The sequence below is a fragment of the Telopea speciosissima genome, chromosome 2, assembly GCF_018873765.1.
Source record: "Telopea speciosissima isolate NSW1024214 ecotype Mountain lineage chromosome 2, Tspe_v1, whole genome shotgun sequence".
In the NCBI taxonomy this organism is placed as follows: Eukaryota; Viridiplantae; Streptophyta; class Magnoliopsida; order Proteales; family Proteaceae; genus Telopea; species Telopea speciosissima.
Window position 1 is genome coordinate 25,164,086 of NC_057917.1, and position 20,535 is coordinate 25,184,620.

General features: G+C 41.7%; 1 protein-coding gene across 1 annotated transcript; it reads right to left on the minus strand.

Annotated features, from left to right (window-relative positions):
• Positions 1 to 11,299: 11,299 nt before the first annotated feature.
• On the minus strand, positions 11,300 to 19,525 carry LOC122652873 (glucan endo-1,3-beta-glucosidase 14). Its single transcript, XM_043846751.1, has 4 exons — positions 19,520 to 19,525; positions 13,460 to 13,542; positions 11,590 to 12,641; positions 11,300 to 11,479 (listed from the first exon to the last, which is right to left on the minus strand). The coding sequence occupies exons 1-4, from the start codon at positions 19,522 to 19,524 to the stop codon at positions 11,423 to 11,425; spliced, it is 1,197 nt and encodes a 398-aa protein (XP_043702686.1). The 5' UTR covers position 19,525; the 3' UTR covers positions 11,300 to 11,422.
• Between the last annotated feature and the right edge of the window lie 1,010 nt (positions 19,526 to 20,535).

Sequence of the window (20,535 nt, forward strand, 5' to 3'; positions counted from 1 at the left end):
TGGACGGGTAACTGGATGGAATTATTTCCTTCATTTCTGAGGCCATTATACTGATTGCTCCAATCTCAAATCCTCCCAGCTGGATATCTACCAAGGCTTCCCCACCTTCTTTAATGCTTGCCAAGGTATGGACTTTTTCTGGGTCACCAAAAATAATGATCATTTTTCCTTCATAGATAAATTCCATTTTCTGAAGTAGGCTCGAAGCTATTACTCCTATAGAATGCAGCCAAGGCCGTCCTAGCAGCATATTGAACATTGCTTGTATATCAATCACTTGACACTCCACAGTGAATAGAGCAGGTCCAACTCGGATGTCGATGGTCAAAATACCCCGAACCTTCCTTCTTGCATTATCATATGCTAGGATCGTGCGAGTAGAGAGCTTCATCAGGTAGATCCAACCCTATACAACTTGTAGCTTTAAGAGGTATGACATTGAGATTCGACCCGTTGTCAATCAAAACTTGAGGGACTCGATTTCCATTGTACTCTCTTTGTAATATGCGAGCTCGATTATGGTCCTTTCCTCTAGGCGGGAGGTCATCTTCGAGAAGGAGAGAAATTGCATGTCGTAGGTGGCCTCTACAATGTGTGAGAGTTCTTTTAGACCCATTTCTATTGAGTGCCATGAAGTGTTCGCACACCATGTTTATAACAGACTCAACATATTGGAAGTGTTCCTTGGATTGTGCCATGAAGTGTTCGCACACCATGTTTGGGAAGTGTGATATAGCCTTATATAAGATGTCATGAGTCGTGGACATTAGCTCAAGGATGTCTTGCACTCAGTAGAAGATGCTCATATTCCACTTGTCAAAGTCCTCCCCTTTGACAAATCATGCCCTTCTCTGATTTTCTGGAGATCTTACTCCCTTATCCTTCCTTTATCTTCTTGAGGGATAGGCAAAATGAGGTCTATCTGCTCTCCTTCATCATCATCAATTCCAATGCTATTTACCCACTATAGAGTTTCAATGGAGAACTCATCTTCAGACTATGACTCGAAGTCTTCTTCTTCACTATTGTTGGTCCCTCCTCCCAACTAGATAAGGAAAGTGTCTCCAGATAGAGTTTCACCAATGGCTAGTGTCGATACAGCTTGGATCAGGCTTGGTATGACCTCTTCAATAGTTCTTACGCTATCTACAGACCACCCTTCCTCAATAGGTTGAATTTGAACCGTGAAATATTCTTCACCTTCTGAATTTTCCACATATGCCATATAACTGATCTCATAATCGGTCTTAGTTGTGCATTGGGTCTGAGACTTTCGAGTCCATTCTCTAGGTATTCAAGTTTCAACATCTGATGGTTAGAGGCTAGACCTTTCCCTTGGTTGCAATGTTGTCCGCCTTCTCTGAACTTTCCGTCGTAATTTTTTTTTGCACAATAAGCGCATACCATCATTCTTCTCACTCTCCTTTTTCAAGCGTAACGGCTTCGACCACAGAACGGTGTTGGTTGACTTTTGATCATCTCTTCTTTGTATATTTCCTTTAGAAAGTTGCTGATATTGGTTCTTGCTTCTGTTGGGAGATCCATTTGCCACATGAGGTGCACTTTGTCTCTCCATACCATACTCAATTCCCTCAAAGGTGCTTTTACGGGGCGGATTAGAGTGGTTGGGTCCAAACCCGTTATCCCTTCTTCCAAAGCATTCACAGATCTCATGGACGATCTTGGGGAGTCAAATTCATCTTCATCAAGCGACCCATTCAAGGTGGCAAATGTTTCTAGTATCTTACACCGCTGGGGGTATGGATACTCATGATACACTCCATGTAGATTCTCTAGGATTATCCCGACTTGCTCTTCCTCTGTTAGATGAGGATGTATCCTTTCAGTTTCTTCATGGAACCTTTTGATGAAGTTGGAGAATCTTTCATTCGGCTCTTGCCTTAGTGCCTCCAATTCTTTTCTTTCCCTCTTGCTCATCTCAGTTCGGGCTGCTAGGATTGCCCTATAGATTCGAGCATCCATCAACTTCTTCACAGGCTGAATCAATGCTGTCTGATCTCTCAAGGGATCTTCTTCTTATAACATATTCACCCCATGATTTACCAGAGGGTTTGTGGTCACGTTGGGCTGTTGACCCGTCTTCAATTCAATTTTTCCTGAACCTATCAGATCTTGGATTGCATGCTTGAGGTGTATGTATTTGTCTGTCTGACGACCCTTCTGATTATGACAGTAATAGTACCCACTCTGGCATGTATCCTGGAGGTGGATTGGCTATATTCACTGGCCGCAGTGGTACAACGTCCATCATACCTTCCTTCTTAAGTTTGAAGAAGAGGCCAGTGGGTGTCATACTGCCAAAGGTAAACTGTCTGAGAGGGGTTGACTGCTTAGCCTGGATTACCAAAGGATGAGCAACTGTTGATGAAATTTTCTTCTCAGTGTACTAAACATAGTAACTTCATTTACTTCAGGGCCTTTCCCTCTTCCTCCTTTGTTGTTATTACCAGAATAAGATCCAAAGGCTTCCTTGGTTGAAGTCTGGGCCTGCTTCCTTTTGAATAATTTGTCCTCAATGCGCTTTCCTATGGCTATGAGTGCTTCAAAGGTTTTGATGTGCTGATAGTAGAGGCGATCATGATATTCTCCATGCAGGTTTTCAAATATGATTTCAACCTGTTCTGATTCATTCAGGCGATTCCACATCTTGGATGCCTTTTCACAGAATCTTATGATGAAGTTAGAAAATCCCTCATCGGCTCCTTGCCTCAAGGTTTCCAACTTGTGCTGAGTAATGTCCACTTCAGTGTTGTAGGAGTACTATTTGGTGAATGCCTTTACAATTGCTGACCATGTTTGAGTTTGAATTTGATCCAATTGGGTTAGCCACCTCAGAGCTGATCCTTCAATGAGTAAAGGAAGCTTGACCCATTTGATTTTCTATGAGATTCCACGACTTGGCCACTATAATGAAAATCTCCAAGTGAGCTCGGGGATCTCCTATTCCATCGTACATGTCAAGATTCCATTTAAAATTTTTAAATTCTTTCTCCGGCGAAGCAAACCATGTGTTCTCCTGGTTTCTCAACAACCTTTCCTTTCATTGCCATTTCGAGCTTCTCAACTTTTTCCCTCATCTGCTTCTCCTTTTCCGCTTTTGGTGGGTCCTGGGGAGTATTGATGGCTATATCCTCTTCTTTTATCATGATCCTGGATTGTGCCCTAGACATCGTTAGGGTCACCCTTGGCTCCCTGGGGGTTAGCACATTATCTGCTTGAGATTGACTTTGTATCGATTGGACCAACTATGTAACTAGCTGCTTCATCTTTGTCATTTCCTTCCGCATGCTAACCATTTCCTAACTCAAGGCTTCCTTTGAAGAATTGGCCTTTGGCAGATCCATGGGGCTCGTAATAGGGAGTGACCTTGTTGGACTTTGTGTCAGGGGACTAGAAGTTAAGGCAAGTGAACCGGAATTTTCAACAAGCTCAGAAGGTGGAGTCTGGTGGATATCGGCCCGGTTCAATCGGCCGTTGTGACAGTTCCACATGGGTAACGGGGATTTTCTTTGTTGCAAAATTGTGCCTTAAAAAGGTAAAAGGGGATAAATTTAGGACTCAAATGGGGAGTTTCATTTTTTTTTTTATCTTATGTTAATATTTTATATATATTTTTGTTTCCAAGCAAATATATACAAACAAAGTGACAATTTGCTTTTACTCTCTCGATTCTATTTTATTCGGGCATACAATGGTAAGGTTTGCATCAACATTCAAGACTGCTCGAGAATAACCCTTATCATCTTGTGATATGATGCAAGCTTGCCATAGATCCTTCATCTTTTAATAGTTGTCAGAGATGAAATTTGAATTATCATAAGGAGATCTAACCGAGGACCTCTCAATGATCTACCTTTTTCCTAATACAGAACACTACTCATCAAAATTCTACCATTGTCACATTATTTAGATAGTGTATCTTTCTCCGAGGGACAATCGAGGCTGATACACTGATCCAAGTGGATATACGACATATATAAAGGGACATTCGAAGGACATTCGAGGGGCAAATAGAATTCTTCCCATGATTGGCATTCTACATTAAGAGAAGGTATATTGCAGAGCCTTCCAATTTCGGCCTCAAAAAGCTACGAGGTTAGTTTGTGGCATATCCTAGTCGTATATGGTCTAATTTCCTACATGATGCATACAATAGGTAGGCTGATAGGATAGAACAAAGTCACCCTTGACAGGACCGATATACCTATCGCTCGTGATATTGAATTGCGGGTATGTGGTTCTTTTGATATACCTGGGGAATAGATCACGCGATCTCAGAGTAATCAATCTAGTGCCCTTTTTGAGTATCCCATGGCACACTAGTGAATACCCTTGTCAATAATTCTAAACCTGTACAGTAAATATCAAGGGCTATCGCGTCGACCACGAATTACCCATGACTACACATGAGGTTCAACGACTAACCATGAGGCTGTGTGTTCCCATAAAGTGTTATGTGTGCATGATAGTGGTGCAAGAAGCGGGAATCATCTGATCTCAGAGTACTTAGTATGATGTGCCCTACCTCCCCAAGGGTAGAGGCACAACAGGGAGTACCCTTGTCGTTTGATTTTATTTCGAACACGATGCATGATGTAATAGTACAACAAAAGGGATTAGCCAAACATGTCTCAACCAAATAATATAGAAGGGAGAAAAGTCTTATGTTCAACGGTAGCATCTAGTATTGAAAGTGTGACCATCATATATCCCCAGCGGAGTCACCACTGTGAGGATCCATCCCTTTTGGTGCATCGTGCAGAGGGGGGTCTTCTTATGCTCCTCAGTTGAAGAGAGAGAAGGAATGCGTTTTCTCAAAAGGTCATGATTATCAGGGGGATGGGGGTCATATAATAACTATGAAATGGAGTCGCCACCTAGGATGACGGCCTAGGACCCATTGGTGTAGCCCTGGAAGGGCTTCGAGACTTCGATTGGTCTGGTCAGAGATTCGGGGTAAGTGGTCAGGTTACGAGAGTGGGAAGATGTTAGGCACCCCCACCTTGCCCAGGTACACCGGTCTTTCTGCTAGATGTTGGTTTTCGAATATTCTCCCTTTATGAATGTCCTATACCCACATGTAGGGCTAAATAATGATGCATAAGCTATTTAATTAAATTAAACTATGTTACACTAACTACTGTATACTACACTAGAATATTTGAAAGGACTACATTATGCTGGAATTAAAAGTTAACGGAGGAAATGTATATCTGTATGCTTTAAACAAATGCAATTATGCAAGATGGACAGCGTCCCTCAGCTTAGGGGGAGGCAAACGATTGGATTTGTCCTTTTGTCGGAAAGAGTAACGGTTGGCGACTGTCAGATCTTAGGATCTCAAACAGAATAACGGCGTTTCAAGGTTTTGGAAACAAGTGGCTCAAATGCCGGGCAGAGTGGTTACACCATAGGAAGTTTCCTAGATTTGGGTGAAAGGGGTTAGAGAAGCCAGACTCAGATAGCTTAGACTTCGGATAGGGGAACGAGACTCGAAGGCTCGAAATCGGACTGGGGCACGACCCTAGAACAAGGAAACAAGGGAAAAACTGGAGCTCTGGGGGTGCCCCCTCTCCCACAAGCTTCAAATATGCAAATGAGGGGGTGAGGGGGGCTATTTATAGGCAAAATTGGTCCCTACGGTGCCACAAAAATCGTGCAGGGCCACACGGAGGGGCCGCGAAAAGTGGAAAAAATCAGAAAAGTTGAATCTGGGCACCTGCGGAGCCGCACAGCAACGCCATGCAGGCCGCAGGGCTGTGTGGCAGGGCTACCTGGCAGGGCCGTGCAGTCCGTGAAACTGCGTGGCAGGGCTGCCTGGAGGGGCTATGGCCGTGGCCGCCGTATTGCCTTGCGGGGCTGCGTAGGACGCATTGGGTTATGCCTTTGCTACAGGGCTGCCATACGTACGAGTACGCCTTACAGGATGAATGGGGGTGTTTGCAGTGTTTGAAAAGTTGGGTTTTCAGGGATATTTCCTGTCGTCTGTGTCCGATTATTGTCATCGCTGGGGGTGACAAAATTCAGCCTCTACAGCAATCGTCAAAAGGTCATCCATCACCATGCTCCTCAGTCACAACCTCAAGGTCCTCGCTACCAATATCATCATACTCTGAGGTTTGAACCTCAGTCCAGCCAAGTATGCATCACTTGCAACAACGTTTAAAAGAGTGTGCACAAAGGGGGTTAACTCCACTGAGCCAGTGAAGGGATGAGGAATTCACAAACAGACATAAATCACAAATAGTCCATGGTGCATGTAATTATTATCAAGTTTCTACCTCTAAGTCAAGGGTATATGCTATTGCAATAACTCGGGAGATACTATGGGCCATTCCTTTCTCGCCTTGGGGTCCACGCTGACCGTAGCCTCATACCACCCAGAGGCAGACCCTGATAACCATTACTACCCCTGGCCTGGCCTCTCAAATTCTCCACAGGCGGCAGGTGCTCTGGCTACCCAACACCTAAACCCCTGTTGGTATGGATCATAGCATAGGGAACCAATCCTAACCACAAATATACTACATGAATTATCGTGTCGAGAGGTATTCTGGGTATATAAACGTCCCATTCCATCGAACACCCGGGTACCAGCACAACACGACGCATACAGGCAACAATGACATGCAAGTTATAAGTTCACATAGTTCTGGGGTTCCGGCACCAGTACATCCCGATACCGTAACCCGACACAATCCACATCATCAATATCATCGTTATCATATAAGAAGAATGTATAATATGCAATAATGCTTAAATGATAATGCAATCATCATATATGTATGTATTAAGATGTGATGCTAATCTTGTTATGCTTTGTACAATTGCTCAGTTTCCAAGTGCTCTAGACATGACTCGACGGACCATAATTGGGCCAGAGCGCATGGTATATAGCAGTGAGAGGGACTTGAATGACCAAGACTACGAGGCCCAAGAGTTGGACCACAGATTTCGGGAGATCTAGAGATCTGATTGAGGTCCAACAAGTCTCAAACTTCTTGTTCCATTTCATTTTATACCATAACAGGGAGTAGTTTAACAATTATTGCAAGTAAAGATTTCTGTGTCTTCTTTACATTTTGTTTGCCACATACGTTACATCGGCATAGTAAAGTGGCCGGTGAAGGTGGGACTGGGAGGAGGGCAGCTGTAAAGGGATATTGTTATTGATAATATTTGCAAATCCAAATATATTAAAGGGCATACGATGATTTAGTTTCGTAACCCAGCAGTTACATTGTTTTATCATTAGATTACCTGACTCCACCTCCCACCGGAAAGGAATATGGTGGTTGGTGGAGGGTTGGCTGTTATAATGATGTTTTATATACCAGAATAAGAAACGGAAACACAGGAGCTATCTTGCAAATTTTTCTGCTGATTACTGATTACCTACCAGGAAGAAATTATAACACAATAACAATAATAATAATAATAATTATTGCTTGCTGTTTGCCCCAATATTTTCAACAAAATTTTCTGCTCATTAGTGATTACCTAACAGAAAAGAGTGAAAAAAAAAAATGCTTATTGTTTGCCCCAATATGTGGTTCACGTGTGCTGCCTCCTATGGTTTCTGTGACATCATCAGTATAAAAACTATTCCATTAATCCCAATATATAATGGTAAATACTAGGAATGAAAAAGGACATCGTATGCAACTGAGGTTAAAGTTAAACTGGCATTCTCTCTCTCTCTCTCTCTAACTGGACGTGTAGTCCCTCCACCAGCATAGTAGACAATGAAAGTGCACAGTCATTGGTTTGGATGCGATTTTTAATTTCACAGGTGTAAATGGTCTTTTCACATTCAAAGGCATTGGTTTGTATCTAGGTGCAGAAACCACGGTAATCATACTAGTTAGCATATATATATATAAGACTGATGTTCTTTGTGCCGCAGTTCAGTCTGTGCCCAGTCATATGGGTTGGATATTCTTGTCATTCAAGGGGTAGGGTGGTCATTTTAGCCCACCCTCATGTGTCTGGCGTAGCTTGTGCCCCTAGCATAAAGAACATTTGGCTATATAAAGAAAAGTTCTAGCACCACACCCACACACATTGGGGGCGAAAATGATTGCCCTGTCCCAAGAATGATGGACTTTCTAAGCCTAATGTGCTAGCATGCGCTCTCATTGACTGCCACACATGTGTGGCCCTTGAACTCCCAAGCAGAGAAAGATAGTATATCCCTGTTAATGTAGACGCGTCTATCTGATATGACTGAAACACGTGGTATCACATGACTGGAGCCTTTGGGAGTGAAGCACGTGGTATCACATGTTCTTCGAGGATGTGTCTCAAGATGGACCCTACTGCCATTACATACTTACATCCCCAATAAAAGACGTTCTGATCCATACCCTCTTCCTCATAAGGCGTGTTTGGAAACTTCCACCTGCTCACAGCCTCACATAGCTTGACCGTCATAAGCGGCAACGGTTATGATCACACGTGCGTCTTAGGTGTTCGATATTTGGTACCACAGAAGAAGTTCGACAGGGTAGTCCCTGATAGATGGCTTCAGGAGGAGAAATTCCACCTCTTACGCTTGCATTTATGGATCTGGCTATAGAACAGGCAAAACTAGCCTTGAACAGCCTTGAAGTACCAGTGGGTTGTGTTATTGTTGAGGATGGAGAAGTCATCGCTTCAGGAAGAAACCGTAGTACTGAAACGAGAAATGCTACCAGACATGCAGAGATGGAAGCCATCGATGATGTTCTTCAACGGTGGCAAACTCTTGGACTTTCGAAATCAGAAGTTACCAAAAAGTTTTCAAGATGCGACCTTTACGTTACATGTGAACCATGTATAATGTGCGCAACAGGGTTATCAATACTTGGAATCAAAGCAGTTTATTATGGTTGCTCTAATGATACATTCGGTGGTTGTGGATCAATCTTGTCATTACATTCAAATAGCTCATCAGACGAGTTCTTCAGCAGTGGATCTCCACAGGGTAAGTTTAAATGTAGTGGAGGAGTTATGGCATCAGAAGCCATTTCTCTTTTACGAAGCTTCTATCAAATTGGGAATCCCAATGCTCCGAAACCTCATCGACCAGTTCAACCATTAGAGAGAACTTAGGCTGTTTCCAATAAATAATTTATTCAATTCAATGTCATTTTATTTTGCTATGTTAATCTCATTGAATCCACTCTACATTACAAACTGGGTACTCATCGTTTTTAATCTCCTCTCCTAACAATGAATTTTATGATTATTCAACAATATAATGTCAAAAATTATGTTGACAACATAAATAAAGAAACAAACCCCCCCCCACCCCAAATAAAATAAAATAAAATAAAATAAAAGACTCACTGGCCTTCTACATCTGCTTCCGGCCCTTTCTCAGTTGAAAAGGTTTTGATAACTTAATTTGATGCTTGTAAAAATTGCTATATTCTCCTTATTCAGATTTTCCCCAGTATATGTTCCGTCTCATTTACTGGAGATAATGTAGTATTGCTGACAATTGACGGGCTTGTTTACCAGTTCTGTACCTGTGGATTGAATCTATGCTTGCATAACATTGCAAGGATATAGCATCTATTTGCTGTCATGTCAGCCTGCATCAAGAATAGGAGCAATGTTGATATATAGATTAGCTAATTTCACCCTAAACAAAATAACTTGAAGCAGTCAAATTTACATCAACTTGGTTCAAACACCAAAGATTTCTAGTCCCCGTAGTTTTACACAAGTTTGAGGTATGCTCAACAAAAGTCTTGATGAGGTATCTAGGAAACCACATTTTGTTTGAATGGATTCATGAGTTCCAACAACATTTTCAGGTCGTTCCCCCGTTTATATTCGATCCACCTTGACTTGAGTACTTGACAGGTTCCACTGTTTGAACATGTGAGTATGTGACACTCAATTATATTAATAGTCCCCCACCCCCAAGCACACGCACCAAAGGTCTGGATCCTCTGCTGCCGCCTGCCCGCGTCGGCGTGCAACTTCACATAGCAAGAACAAAATGACCATCCTATTCACTGCCGGAGTACCATGTGGGGTCCATGCCCTGCTGTGTGAGGCTGCACGCCAGCCACACGGACAGACGACAGCAGAGTATCCAAATGTCACATGAAAACAGGTCGTTCACGCCCCTGTTCCTCACTGTGGATTCACACCCACTCCTTTTATTCTGTTGTTACTGTTTTTTGATATTCTGGTTCTACTTTGCCGAGAGGTTTTAATCAATAAATTTATTTTCCACCAAAAAAAAAAAAAAACACAACGGTGACTGTATATGAAATCATCCCCATGGTCATCCTACTTTACAGAGGTACATATGGTCTTGGAAATGGTTTCGGTACATTGAAATTGATGTTTAATTGCCTACCGTAAAAGTGAGAGATGCTACATAAACTCTAAAAAAATGGACGATCCCTTGGTTTTGGAGGTCAGGTAACTATAAATGAAGGGTCAAGACTCGAGAACAATATCATATGGGAGTAATCTAATAAACCCAATAGACTCCAAGATACTTGTACAAAATTAGATATTTCCTCTTTGTTTTTTTAGGGAGGAGGGTGGGGGGGGGGGGGGGAGAAGAGGTTTTGTGCATGGTTGTGTATAGTGCATGATCATGCATACAGCCGCGGATGAGGATCGGGGGTGCACCGTAAACATTCATCGCTTTTTCAAGGGTTGCGTGCATGATCGTGTATAAAATCTTTTTCCTTTTTCTTTTTCTAATTTTGGAGAACTTAATCTAACCAATTTCATTGAAAAAATTATGTTTTTCTTTTTTTATTATTAGTTAAATAAAAGAAATTATATATTTCATGGTTTGAGTATCATTGATAAAGAAAATTTTCTTTTTCCTCTGCTGAACATAAAAAATCAGACCATTAAGAGAATAAACTTAAAAGGTCCGTTTTGTGTAACCACAGTTGGTTACACCAACTTTCTTATCATACCGAATTTATTCTCTTTCATACGAGAAGGGACAATGGTTAGTAATACAAAAATTCATGTACCACACAATCATGGCTACCCTTTGTTGTATATGATACATATCACATGGTGAGTCTGGTGTCAATATCAGATGGTGAGCCTGGTGTCAGTCTCAGATTGTTGTAACCCATGCATAGTTAGATAGAGAAGATTCCATTTATAAAAGCTCTTTCCAAAAAAAAAAAAAAGAAGTCTAAAGGGTATATTGTAGTTAGCTCAAAGAAGACAAGGCTGATTACGAGAGAGAGAAAGAGTGGCAGATCCGATTTATCAAAATTAAGTTGTGTAAAAGAATTGAATGGCTCACCTTGAGAGTTCCTCCCTCTTAAGATTAGGAAACATGAGATGATCGCCACTAACACTTCAGTTCCCTCTCTGGATCTGTCCCGCTCCTGGCTTGGCTATTCCAGAAGTTATAGGGGCTTCTTCAAGCCCAGATTAAAAATGTTGTGAAGAAGATAAGGAGAGCTGACAAAGATATCGCCTGTATGATCGAACAGGGAAACACTAGTTGAGTATGAGTAGGAAATTAAACAACCCGAGATGCCAATTCCTAATGTTTAAGAGCTTGTTTACATGTACTCTGTTTCTTACCGTAAGACAAGAAGCTGAAGCAAAAATCATAGTAGGACCATAAGCCCCTGCCCCTGCCCCTGCCTGTAAACCGATATTATAAACTGCAGTACCATTCGGATAGTACAACCCATAGTTTCTCTCCGAGGTCGGCCCAGGTTTAAGATTCTCATTAAAGAGTGCAAAAACATAGACATCGATCGGAGTTGAAGGTCTCATTGGAGTTCCTTGCTTCTCTTCTATCCTCTGCAACAAATTCCCATTATAAAGCCCTGCATTCTCTGGGGTTGCTCCAGGTTCATTAGAGTCCCCTTGAGATGGCCAACCTGTCTCAGAAATTTTAACTTCAATATCAGTATGACCCATCGCTTTCATTGCCGAATAAACAGCATCAATTTGAGCATACAACATGTTATCGTAGTTCAGATTCGTATTTGGATCAATAGTCCCTGAGTTTGCCTCAAAAAGAACATAATCTAATGAAATCCCACTTGGGTCAGCTTTATAGGCAAAATAAGGATAAGCATTTATAAGGAAAGGAGAATTAATCTGAGAATGAAAATTGAGAATGGGTTGGAAGTATTGTGCAAGATCTTGCCGGAATCTCCCGGCAGAAGGGGGAAAAGAGCTTGCTAGAATAGCGAGTGAGTGTGCAGAGGAGACATTCACTTGATCACTTATTCCAAGGGAAACAAGACCATTGTAGATGTTCTGCATAGCCGGGAGGAGATAAGACATTAATTGGGTGTCGTTACCAGCAAAAACTTCATTTCCAACGGTGATGGAGGTGATCTTGGTCTGCGGAACATAGGGCTGGACATGTTGTTGCAACCAGGCCTTAGCTTGGTTGGGGTCATTCATGGTTTGAAGATACTCATTTCCTACTGTTACGATGAACTCGACATTAGAATTGGAGAAGGCCTGTAGGACATTTGGATCTGCATCGTAAAGTTTTACTCTGTTAACGTTGATAGATTCAAGGAGGACGGCAACTCGCGTAGGAGATGGGAGATTGTTGGCAATCTGGCCATAGTTGATCCCAACTGAAGCGCTGAAGATCTGGATAACTAAACCTGAAAATGTAAAATGAGGATAAAAATTCAGAAAGAGTATCTGCAAAAAATTGAATTTCATTGCGTACATGAGGAAAAACCTAGCTCTAAAATTGTTTAATAATATGAATTTTCTGACATATTTGAATGACTAAATTAATTAGTTCACACAAAAGTTTGTTAGAAATTTCAGTCTAGAAAAGAAAAAATCATAAGCTCCAGTAAAAAATAAATTATGAACGGATTATATCAGAACCAATTTACTTAAATTGACACCAAATCTGATTCAGATGTACGATTTTTACCACCTTCTCTAGATTGTTAGGAAAGCAGAATTTCGAGATGTTGAAGAGGAAGAAAAATTGAGATGAGAATTGCAAATTCTCCTGCTCCAGAGTTTCAGAGTTCTATTAATGGTATTTTCCAAAGAATTTGTACTTTCTCGTTCGTCACGTATATCATAGCTCATTGAGAATCAGAGAAAAATTTTACATCCTATTTGCATTACCGGAGTAAGCAGAAAGAAAGAGCAGGAGAATGCCTCATCAATAACCAACCTCAGAGAATCGCAGAATAGAGACTATGAAGTTCAGATAAAACTTAAGAATTAAAACTCAGAACTAATCTGTACGGAGTTTTTCAACATTTTCACCTCTCTTCAGTGAAATCTCAATGAAACGGTTAAAAGGAACGAACAATAGACAATTTCTTATAAGAACAATTTCAGTACTTAATTTGCAGAGGGAAAGAAGAAAACGAAGTCACAATAAAAGCTCCATTGTGAATCCATGGAGAAGAGAGAAGAGTGACGTGAATGCTGAACGAAGTCAGACTCGAACCTGATAGGATCAGAAACAGGAAAAGCGTGCAGAAACAGAGGGAAACCGCCATGGCTCGCTGATTCGTCCTCACCTCCCGAGCTCTGCGTGTTCAACTGCTAACTATCCGCTTCAATCACAGCAACGGAAAGCAGGACTTGCAGGGAATATATTACTTTCCGGAGTTGATAGTCCGGTTATATTTACTGACACGTGTCTATTATGTCTAATTAATCCTGGTCCTATCTACCGACTTAAATAACTTTTTTACTTGATGGCCCTCATGTTCTACGTTATTTACATCTGGTCGTGTAACCCCTGCACTAGCGTAGGGGCCATTGAGAGTGCTCACAAAGGCATTGGTTTGGATGAGATTTTCGATTTAGGGGGGTTCATACGTTCATGTGTCTAGCCACAGGAACCGCATTACCGGTTAGCATTCTTTTTACTCTTTGTTATCCAAAGTATGCTAAATAATCAATCATTAAGGTTGCAAAAAATAATCTTTTTGGGTGGTTTTTTTTTTGTACTAATTTTTTTGGATTGTCAAGAGGCAAAGGATATTTGGATTTTATGAATATTTTTCCTATAGCTATCATATATATATTTTTTAAAACTTCTTTTTATACTTCTTCCTTTTTCGTCACCATCTTTTGAATAAATGGCGTATTCAGCCGTAGCCTAGTCAAAACTTCTGACCTTCAACAGGTCTCTCAGATACCATATCATGAATAGATACGTACACATGTCGCTATTGTTGAACAACACATTATCAATTAGGTACTTGATGAAATAGTGGGTATGCTAGTCAATCACCTCCAGCTCCAAAGCATCCGTTGCTATCTGCCCCTCACAAATATCTCAGAACCTATGGGTAAGCACTATTGCATTAAAAGGACACTCTCCTAGCTGCTTCTTTAGCTCCTCATCATCAAATGCCCACTCCCCATTATGGCTTACAATGGATATCCCTCCACAGGATAGCCCGGTGTACCAAAAGTAGCATAGTAGTGTGATCTATCTCACCCACGAGAAGCTGAAATGTATGAGTGGTTGGCCACCACCACTCTGTCAATAACTGAGTGAGAACATGACACAAAGATCGGGCATGGATAAGAGCCAAATCATCAAACCCCACCATGACAACTTGCCTCTTTACAAGGTCACAAAGGAACTCATACCACTTCCCTGCCTCCTTCAGTGACAACTTACCTCCTTGTAGTATATACGCTCAAATATTATTCACCAATGTGTGGGTGACATGTGGCATGAAAACCACTTAATCATGAGAGACGTCAATTTTTCGCACCCAACTCCTCTCTAGGTGCCCATCGCCTAGGGAGTGCCCACTGAGGCATCCAAAGGTACTAGGCTGCTGGGTGCATCAGGATGCACATTGGACACACATCCCTGTGCGTCCAGTAGCCTAGCACCGTTGGTTGCCTCACTGGGCACTCTCTAGGTGTTGGGGTCCCTAGAGGAGCCCGATGCAAAGCTTTCCTGGTAGATTGGAACTCTTCTTTTGCCTCGCAGAGGACCACACCAAATCAGGACTTTTTGTATTAAGACTTTCTATCTGCAACCACCCTTCTACTCGAAGTACTCTCCAACTAGGAGATCAACTTCATAGCTAGATAATTTGAGGAAACCTTCCACATCCCGACTCTCCTTGGGGATCCATTTTCCATTCTGATCTCCCACAAAGAATCAACTTTCTTTTGGAGACTCCTACCTTAACAAGACTTTCACTACCCCCACTCCTAAGGTATAAATACACAGGTAATCGCACAAGATTGGATGAAATCCACTATTGGCTAGAATTTTGCACTATTACTCTACTTGTTCATCATTTTTGGTGAAGAAGCTGGCTTAGGCATCAGAGAGTCCCCCGGGAGTCCCCTTCGGTCCTCTCTTGTGTTTCGTATCTTATCTTTGTAGGCAAGCGAAGTCCCATATCAAGGCAAATCCAGTTTTTGTGGCAACAGTTTGGCACCGTTTGCTGGAATGACAGTAGAAGCAATAGCACGATTCCTTCTACTAGAGCAGTAGGAGCATTCTTCTCGTCATGGTGAGAACCAGATCAGGAAGAACCCTACCCCACGATTCTGGCTAGCCATTGTAGGGAGGAAATATACCTCTAGCTCTTACTACACACCCTGGAGATCTCCCAGTAGGTCATCCCAGGAATGGGGCCAAACCTTCAGATCCACTAGTTCCAAATACCAATGCCCGATTCAATGATCTTTAAAGGCATATCCTTTAATCTGTCTAACCTTGTTAAAAACACCGTCAAACAGATCACCCGAGCCCTAGAGCCTTCAAATCACTTCCATCACGCTCCTCGTAATATTGCAGACCTTAACTGGTCAAGCTCCACCAGCTATCGGGCTAGGCAACCAAAAACCCATCGACCAACCATAGATTCCCCTCTTGGAGTTCTAATCGAGGTCATCAAGGTCGTGGAGAATGACGAGGTCATAGTCCACACCGTGTAGAGGCCCCTAGGAGTGCAGGAGACAAGCATTGACTTGAAGTCAGAGAAAAATTTGAGAATGTACTCTTAGACGACATTATGCGGATTCCACTACCATCAGGATTCTCCAACGTTTGAGATGTATGATGTTACTAGAGATCGGATAGATTGCCTCAATTTACTTCAAGTTTACAATGATTCTAATCGGAGCTCCAGACCTTATAATCTGTAGAGTATTCCATGCCACCCTTAAGGGACTGGCGAGAATGTGGTTTACCCACGTCCCTCCCAAGTTGGTGAATACTTTCTTTGAGCTCAGTAAGATTTTCCTCAACAACTTCTAGACTAGCTGAAAGCACAAGAAGAATTTAGTCACCCCTAATGAGTGTCAAATAGCGTTCTAATGGATCACTCCAAGATTTTGTTAGTCGAATTCAACTGTGAATCTTTAGAGGTCGAGGATCTTGACTTGGCAGTTGCCTTTGCTGCATTGCATAACGGTGTAACTGATCGTAATCTCTTGCGCTCATTAGTTAAAAACCACCTGAGAACATGATTGAGTTGTTCGCCCAATGCAAAAAGTACGACAACATGGAAAAAGTACTAGTGGCACGACGTGACCAGGAAATTGGGAAATCTGAAAAAAGAGGACATGTTGGATGACATTAAAACTCGAGGCAACCGTGGCAACATATAGCGTCTAGACTAGCATTCAAGTCGAGAGAGGAGCCTGGAAAGGACTTATACCACCTTGACCCTTCAGAGATTAGTAGTCTTGTACCAGATTAGGGATTAGAATATCCTCAAATGGCCGGGCAAAATGAGAGCCAACCTAGAAAACTGCTACTATAGAAAATATTGTAGATTCTATAGAGACCATGTTCACGATCGATGATTGAAAACATCTAAAAAAAGAAATTAAAAGCCTTATTCAAAGATCTTTTCTCAATCGTTATGTACAAAGGAATGATTAGGCAAGTAGCCAACTAAGTTTGCTAGAAGAGTCAGGAGAAAGAAGAAAATGTGATGATCGAAGGCGCGACGGCTGTGAAGACGATTAGACTCAAGAAGGTCAAGACTGAGCAAGAAATCCGGACCAAGACTGGTGTGAAGAACAAGCTGACAACAACACTTTGGTAAGAGTAATCGCTACCATCAACGGACCTATGACCCCAGAGAGCTTTCCTAATAGAAAGGCCAAGATCCATGTCCAAAGTGTCAATGCCACTCAGTGGCCAAGCAAAAGGACAAAGAAAAATTTGATCATATCCTTCAGCGATAATGATCTAGAAGGTATATAGGTACCTCATGAAAACTCAATTGTGGTAAAAATGATTATTCCTAATTTTGAACTGCAGAGGGTCCTTGTTGGCAATGGAAGCTTGATCGACCTGTTGTTTTATCGTGCTATTGAAAAGATGAACCTAGGAGCGGACAGGCTGACTCTGGTCCATTCGCCTATATACGATTTTTTGGGAACCCCAATCTAGATTAAGAGGTCTATAGAGCTGCCAATGACCATAGGAACAAAGCCAAATAAAGTCACGGTAATGGCAAACTTCTTGGTAGTCAAGATTGCTAGCGCATACAACACCATACTAGGAAGAGCCGGTCTCAACCTCTTAAACACCATTATGTCAACGCAACATTTATAGATGAAGTTCCCAAGCCTAACGGAGTAGGTGAATGCATGGACGATCAGAAGGTGGCTCAGGAATGCTACATGACCATGCTCCAGGTTTTCAAAAATTCGCCTGAATATTTATTATTAATTGTGTTAGAAGATCTCTGAGATGAGTCCAATTAACTAAGTAGTGAGCCAATAGAAGGTCTTACCTCGGTCGAGATAGAAGAAGACAGTGCAAGGCAATTCAGATTGGAGCCCAGTTAGAAGAGCCACAACGAGTGCACTAATAAAATTCCTTCGGGAAAATTCTGATGTCTTTGCATGGTCGGTCGCTGACATGCCCGGGTGAGGGTACCGTGGTTGGACCCCTAGGAGGAAAAGAAATATTCCTCTACTCCCAAGGTGGGGTTGGTCTTTTTGCAACCCTTATATGTGGTTGATAGTATGGTTCATCATTTAGATTCATGGTTGAAAATGGGGGATGGGGTCATGCTTCATATACATTAAAGAAATAGGAGTTGACACCTAGGGTTTGGGCCTAGGACCTAGCAAGTGCTAGGCTAATGTCTCGGGACTAGAAAGGGCTACGTGATTCCATATGGCCTTGTCACACCCCGAACCTACCTCCTAGGAGGGTTAGGAAAGTGACTTGGATGCCTTGCAACATCCACTAAACCACAAGGATCTAGAAGCAGTACATATAACTCACAAACCACACATCCCCAAAAGTAAAGTGATTAAATTATATAGAGTGCGACAGAAGCTAAAAGCTATCCCCATGGGGATCAAATATTTACATATTTCAGGTTTTGTTTCTACACCTCGACTTATATTGTACTTTGTTTACATAACTTGTTTAAAGCTTTACATAAATACGAGTTAGTTTTATAAAAGAACCACATAAGCTTTATAAAAAGAAGAGTTAGTAGATCATATCCACTCAAAAGAATGTCCTCGACATAAAAAAGAAAGAGTCAATCCCATAAGACTCATCCCGAAGAGACATTGTAATCACCCGCATAAGAGGGATTACCTCCCTCGGTGTCCATATCAAGATGGTCACGATCACCATCAGCCTCCTCCTAGAAATAACCCTCCCATTTAGGGGCACATCCACTTGCAAGAACATCTAAAAAGAAAGATTCCACGGAGGTGAGCTCCACTGAGCCCAATGAATGAATAATAAGCCATGCGTGCAGATGCAACACAACATGATCCCATATGCATGAGATTCAGTTTTATTCTTTAATCCACCTAACAACAAAACTAAGTCACTAGGTAAGTAGGTACTACTACAATCCCCAATACCTGCAGTCGGGTACATAATCGCATTCCATACCCCGTAGCAACCATATTTAGTTGTCAGAGAAGACTATTCGGCTCCATCAATCCCCTTCTGTGGTCAGCCTGACTTGCTCTCTAGGATTAATCTATTTTACCATCCCCTTTCGGCAGATGGGTCCCAAATTGAAAAATGTCCCTCGGGCATTAGTACTCACACATGCATCCAACACCTTAACCCCTGTTGGCAAGGGTTCGTAGTACGGGTGATGGTAATCCTAACCATATGCTTTCTATATAACATTGTATGAGTTGAGTGGTGCCATCCGCATCCCATAACTATAGGCCACCACCCTTCTCATTTTCAAGCCTGCTATGACATCTAATCTATCAATCTCATTGGTGTGCATTTCGAACGCATCATTGTATCTTAATATTCTCATTTAATAACTCCATATAAATAAAACAAGAATTAAAGAAAGATGTACATATTAAACTTCAATAGCATGATTAAATAAAAAGTATTACACCTACTTGAATGACATATCCCAACTCACCTTGGCTAGGACTTGGTTGTTCACACTTGCTTACCTTTCCAACCTCTTAGGGTACTAGGACAATATTGGATAACCATTGAGGATATTAAGTTACTTGAAAAAATCCTGCATTCCATTGTTTAATGACTTCTTGTCTTTCTCACTCCATTCCAGTCACATTCGTCTTGGCTTCTGCTTGACAGGTTGGGCATCTAGATAAGTGCGCAATCGATTTTGCACTATTTTGGGATCTATACCAGGTATATCTCATAGGACCACATGAATACCTCTTCAAATTCCTTTAGGAGAGATGCCATTTGGCTAGATTCTTCCCCATTAAGAGAGGAACAAATTTTAACCAGCCGGTGGGGGGGGGCATTGTTCAGTTCCCAAATTTATGAGGCATGTGTCCTCATAGACTGGTTGGGCTTTTCTTTGTTCTAATTGTTTTATTAAATGGTCATGTTTGATGATATCATCGTCATCAAAAGAATCAGGAGAAGAAGACAGCATATACTCATAATCATCGATTTCACTCATGATAAAAGTTGGAGTACAAACAGACTCAATAGATTGAAAGTTACTAACTTCCTTCTTTGGAATGCATTCAGACTCATTGACAGACTCATATAGGACTAAGTCAGAACTGGCTACAACTTCAGACTCTATGATATGAAAATTCTCAGCTACACTTGTCCAGTCCCTAGAGATCCATGGAGGGGATGTATCAGCAGTTAGGGTGTTGGCCCTTTCCCTTCCTCAGTAGAGAGCATTTTTGTCTCAAATAATCCATTGATGTCTTGATCTTCTTGACCTTCCTTCAGTTTTTCCAACTCTATCTCCATTGCAACCTAATCTAGTTTGTCTTGGAAAAAGATCTCGAACCCGGCCCTTTACATCCTCGTTGAACCATGATTCAATGTTTCCACAGTAAGGGAAATATTCTCCTTCCTTAACAAAGTATCCATTCAAAGTGTTGAAGCAAGGAGGGAGTTCTCCTTGTGATTTTCCCACCTTTTGTGTGAAAGATATTGCTTTTCGGTTCTCTCGACCCCTTCAGTGGCTAACATCACCTCTTCCTTCTCGTCTGCCCTTTCTTTTCATTGGGACATACCCCAAACCATAACGGTTAACATTGACTGGGATTTTAGGGAATTCTGGTATCCCTTGTTGGTTCTTC

Excerpts from the sequence above, each read along its gene's own strand:
- LOC122652873 (XM_043846751.1), bottom strand. Across the intron at positions 12,642-13,459 it reads CCTGTTTCTGATCCTATCAG|GTTTAGTTATCCAGATCTTC; the intron begins GTTCGAGTCTGA and ends TTACATTTTCAG. Across the intron at positions 11,480-11,589 it reads CTTCAGCTTCTTGTCTTACG|GCGATATCTTTGTCAGCTCT; the intron begins GTAAGAAACAGA and ends TCGATCATACAG.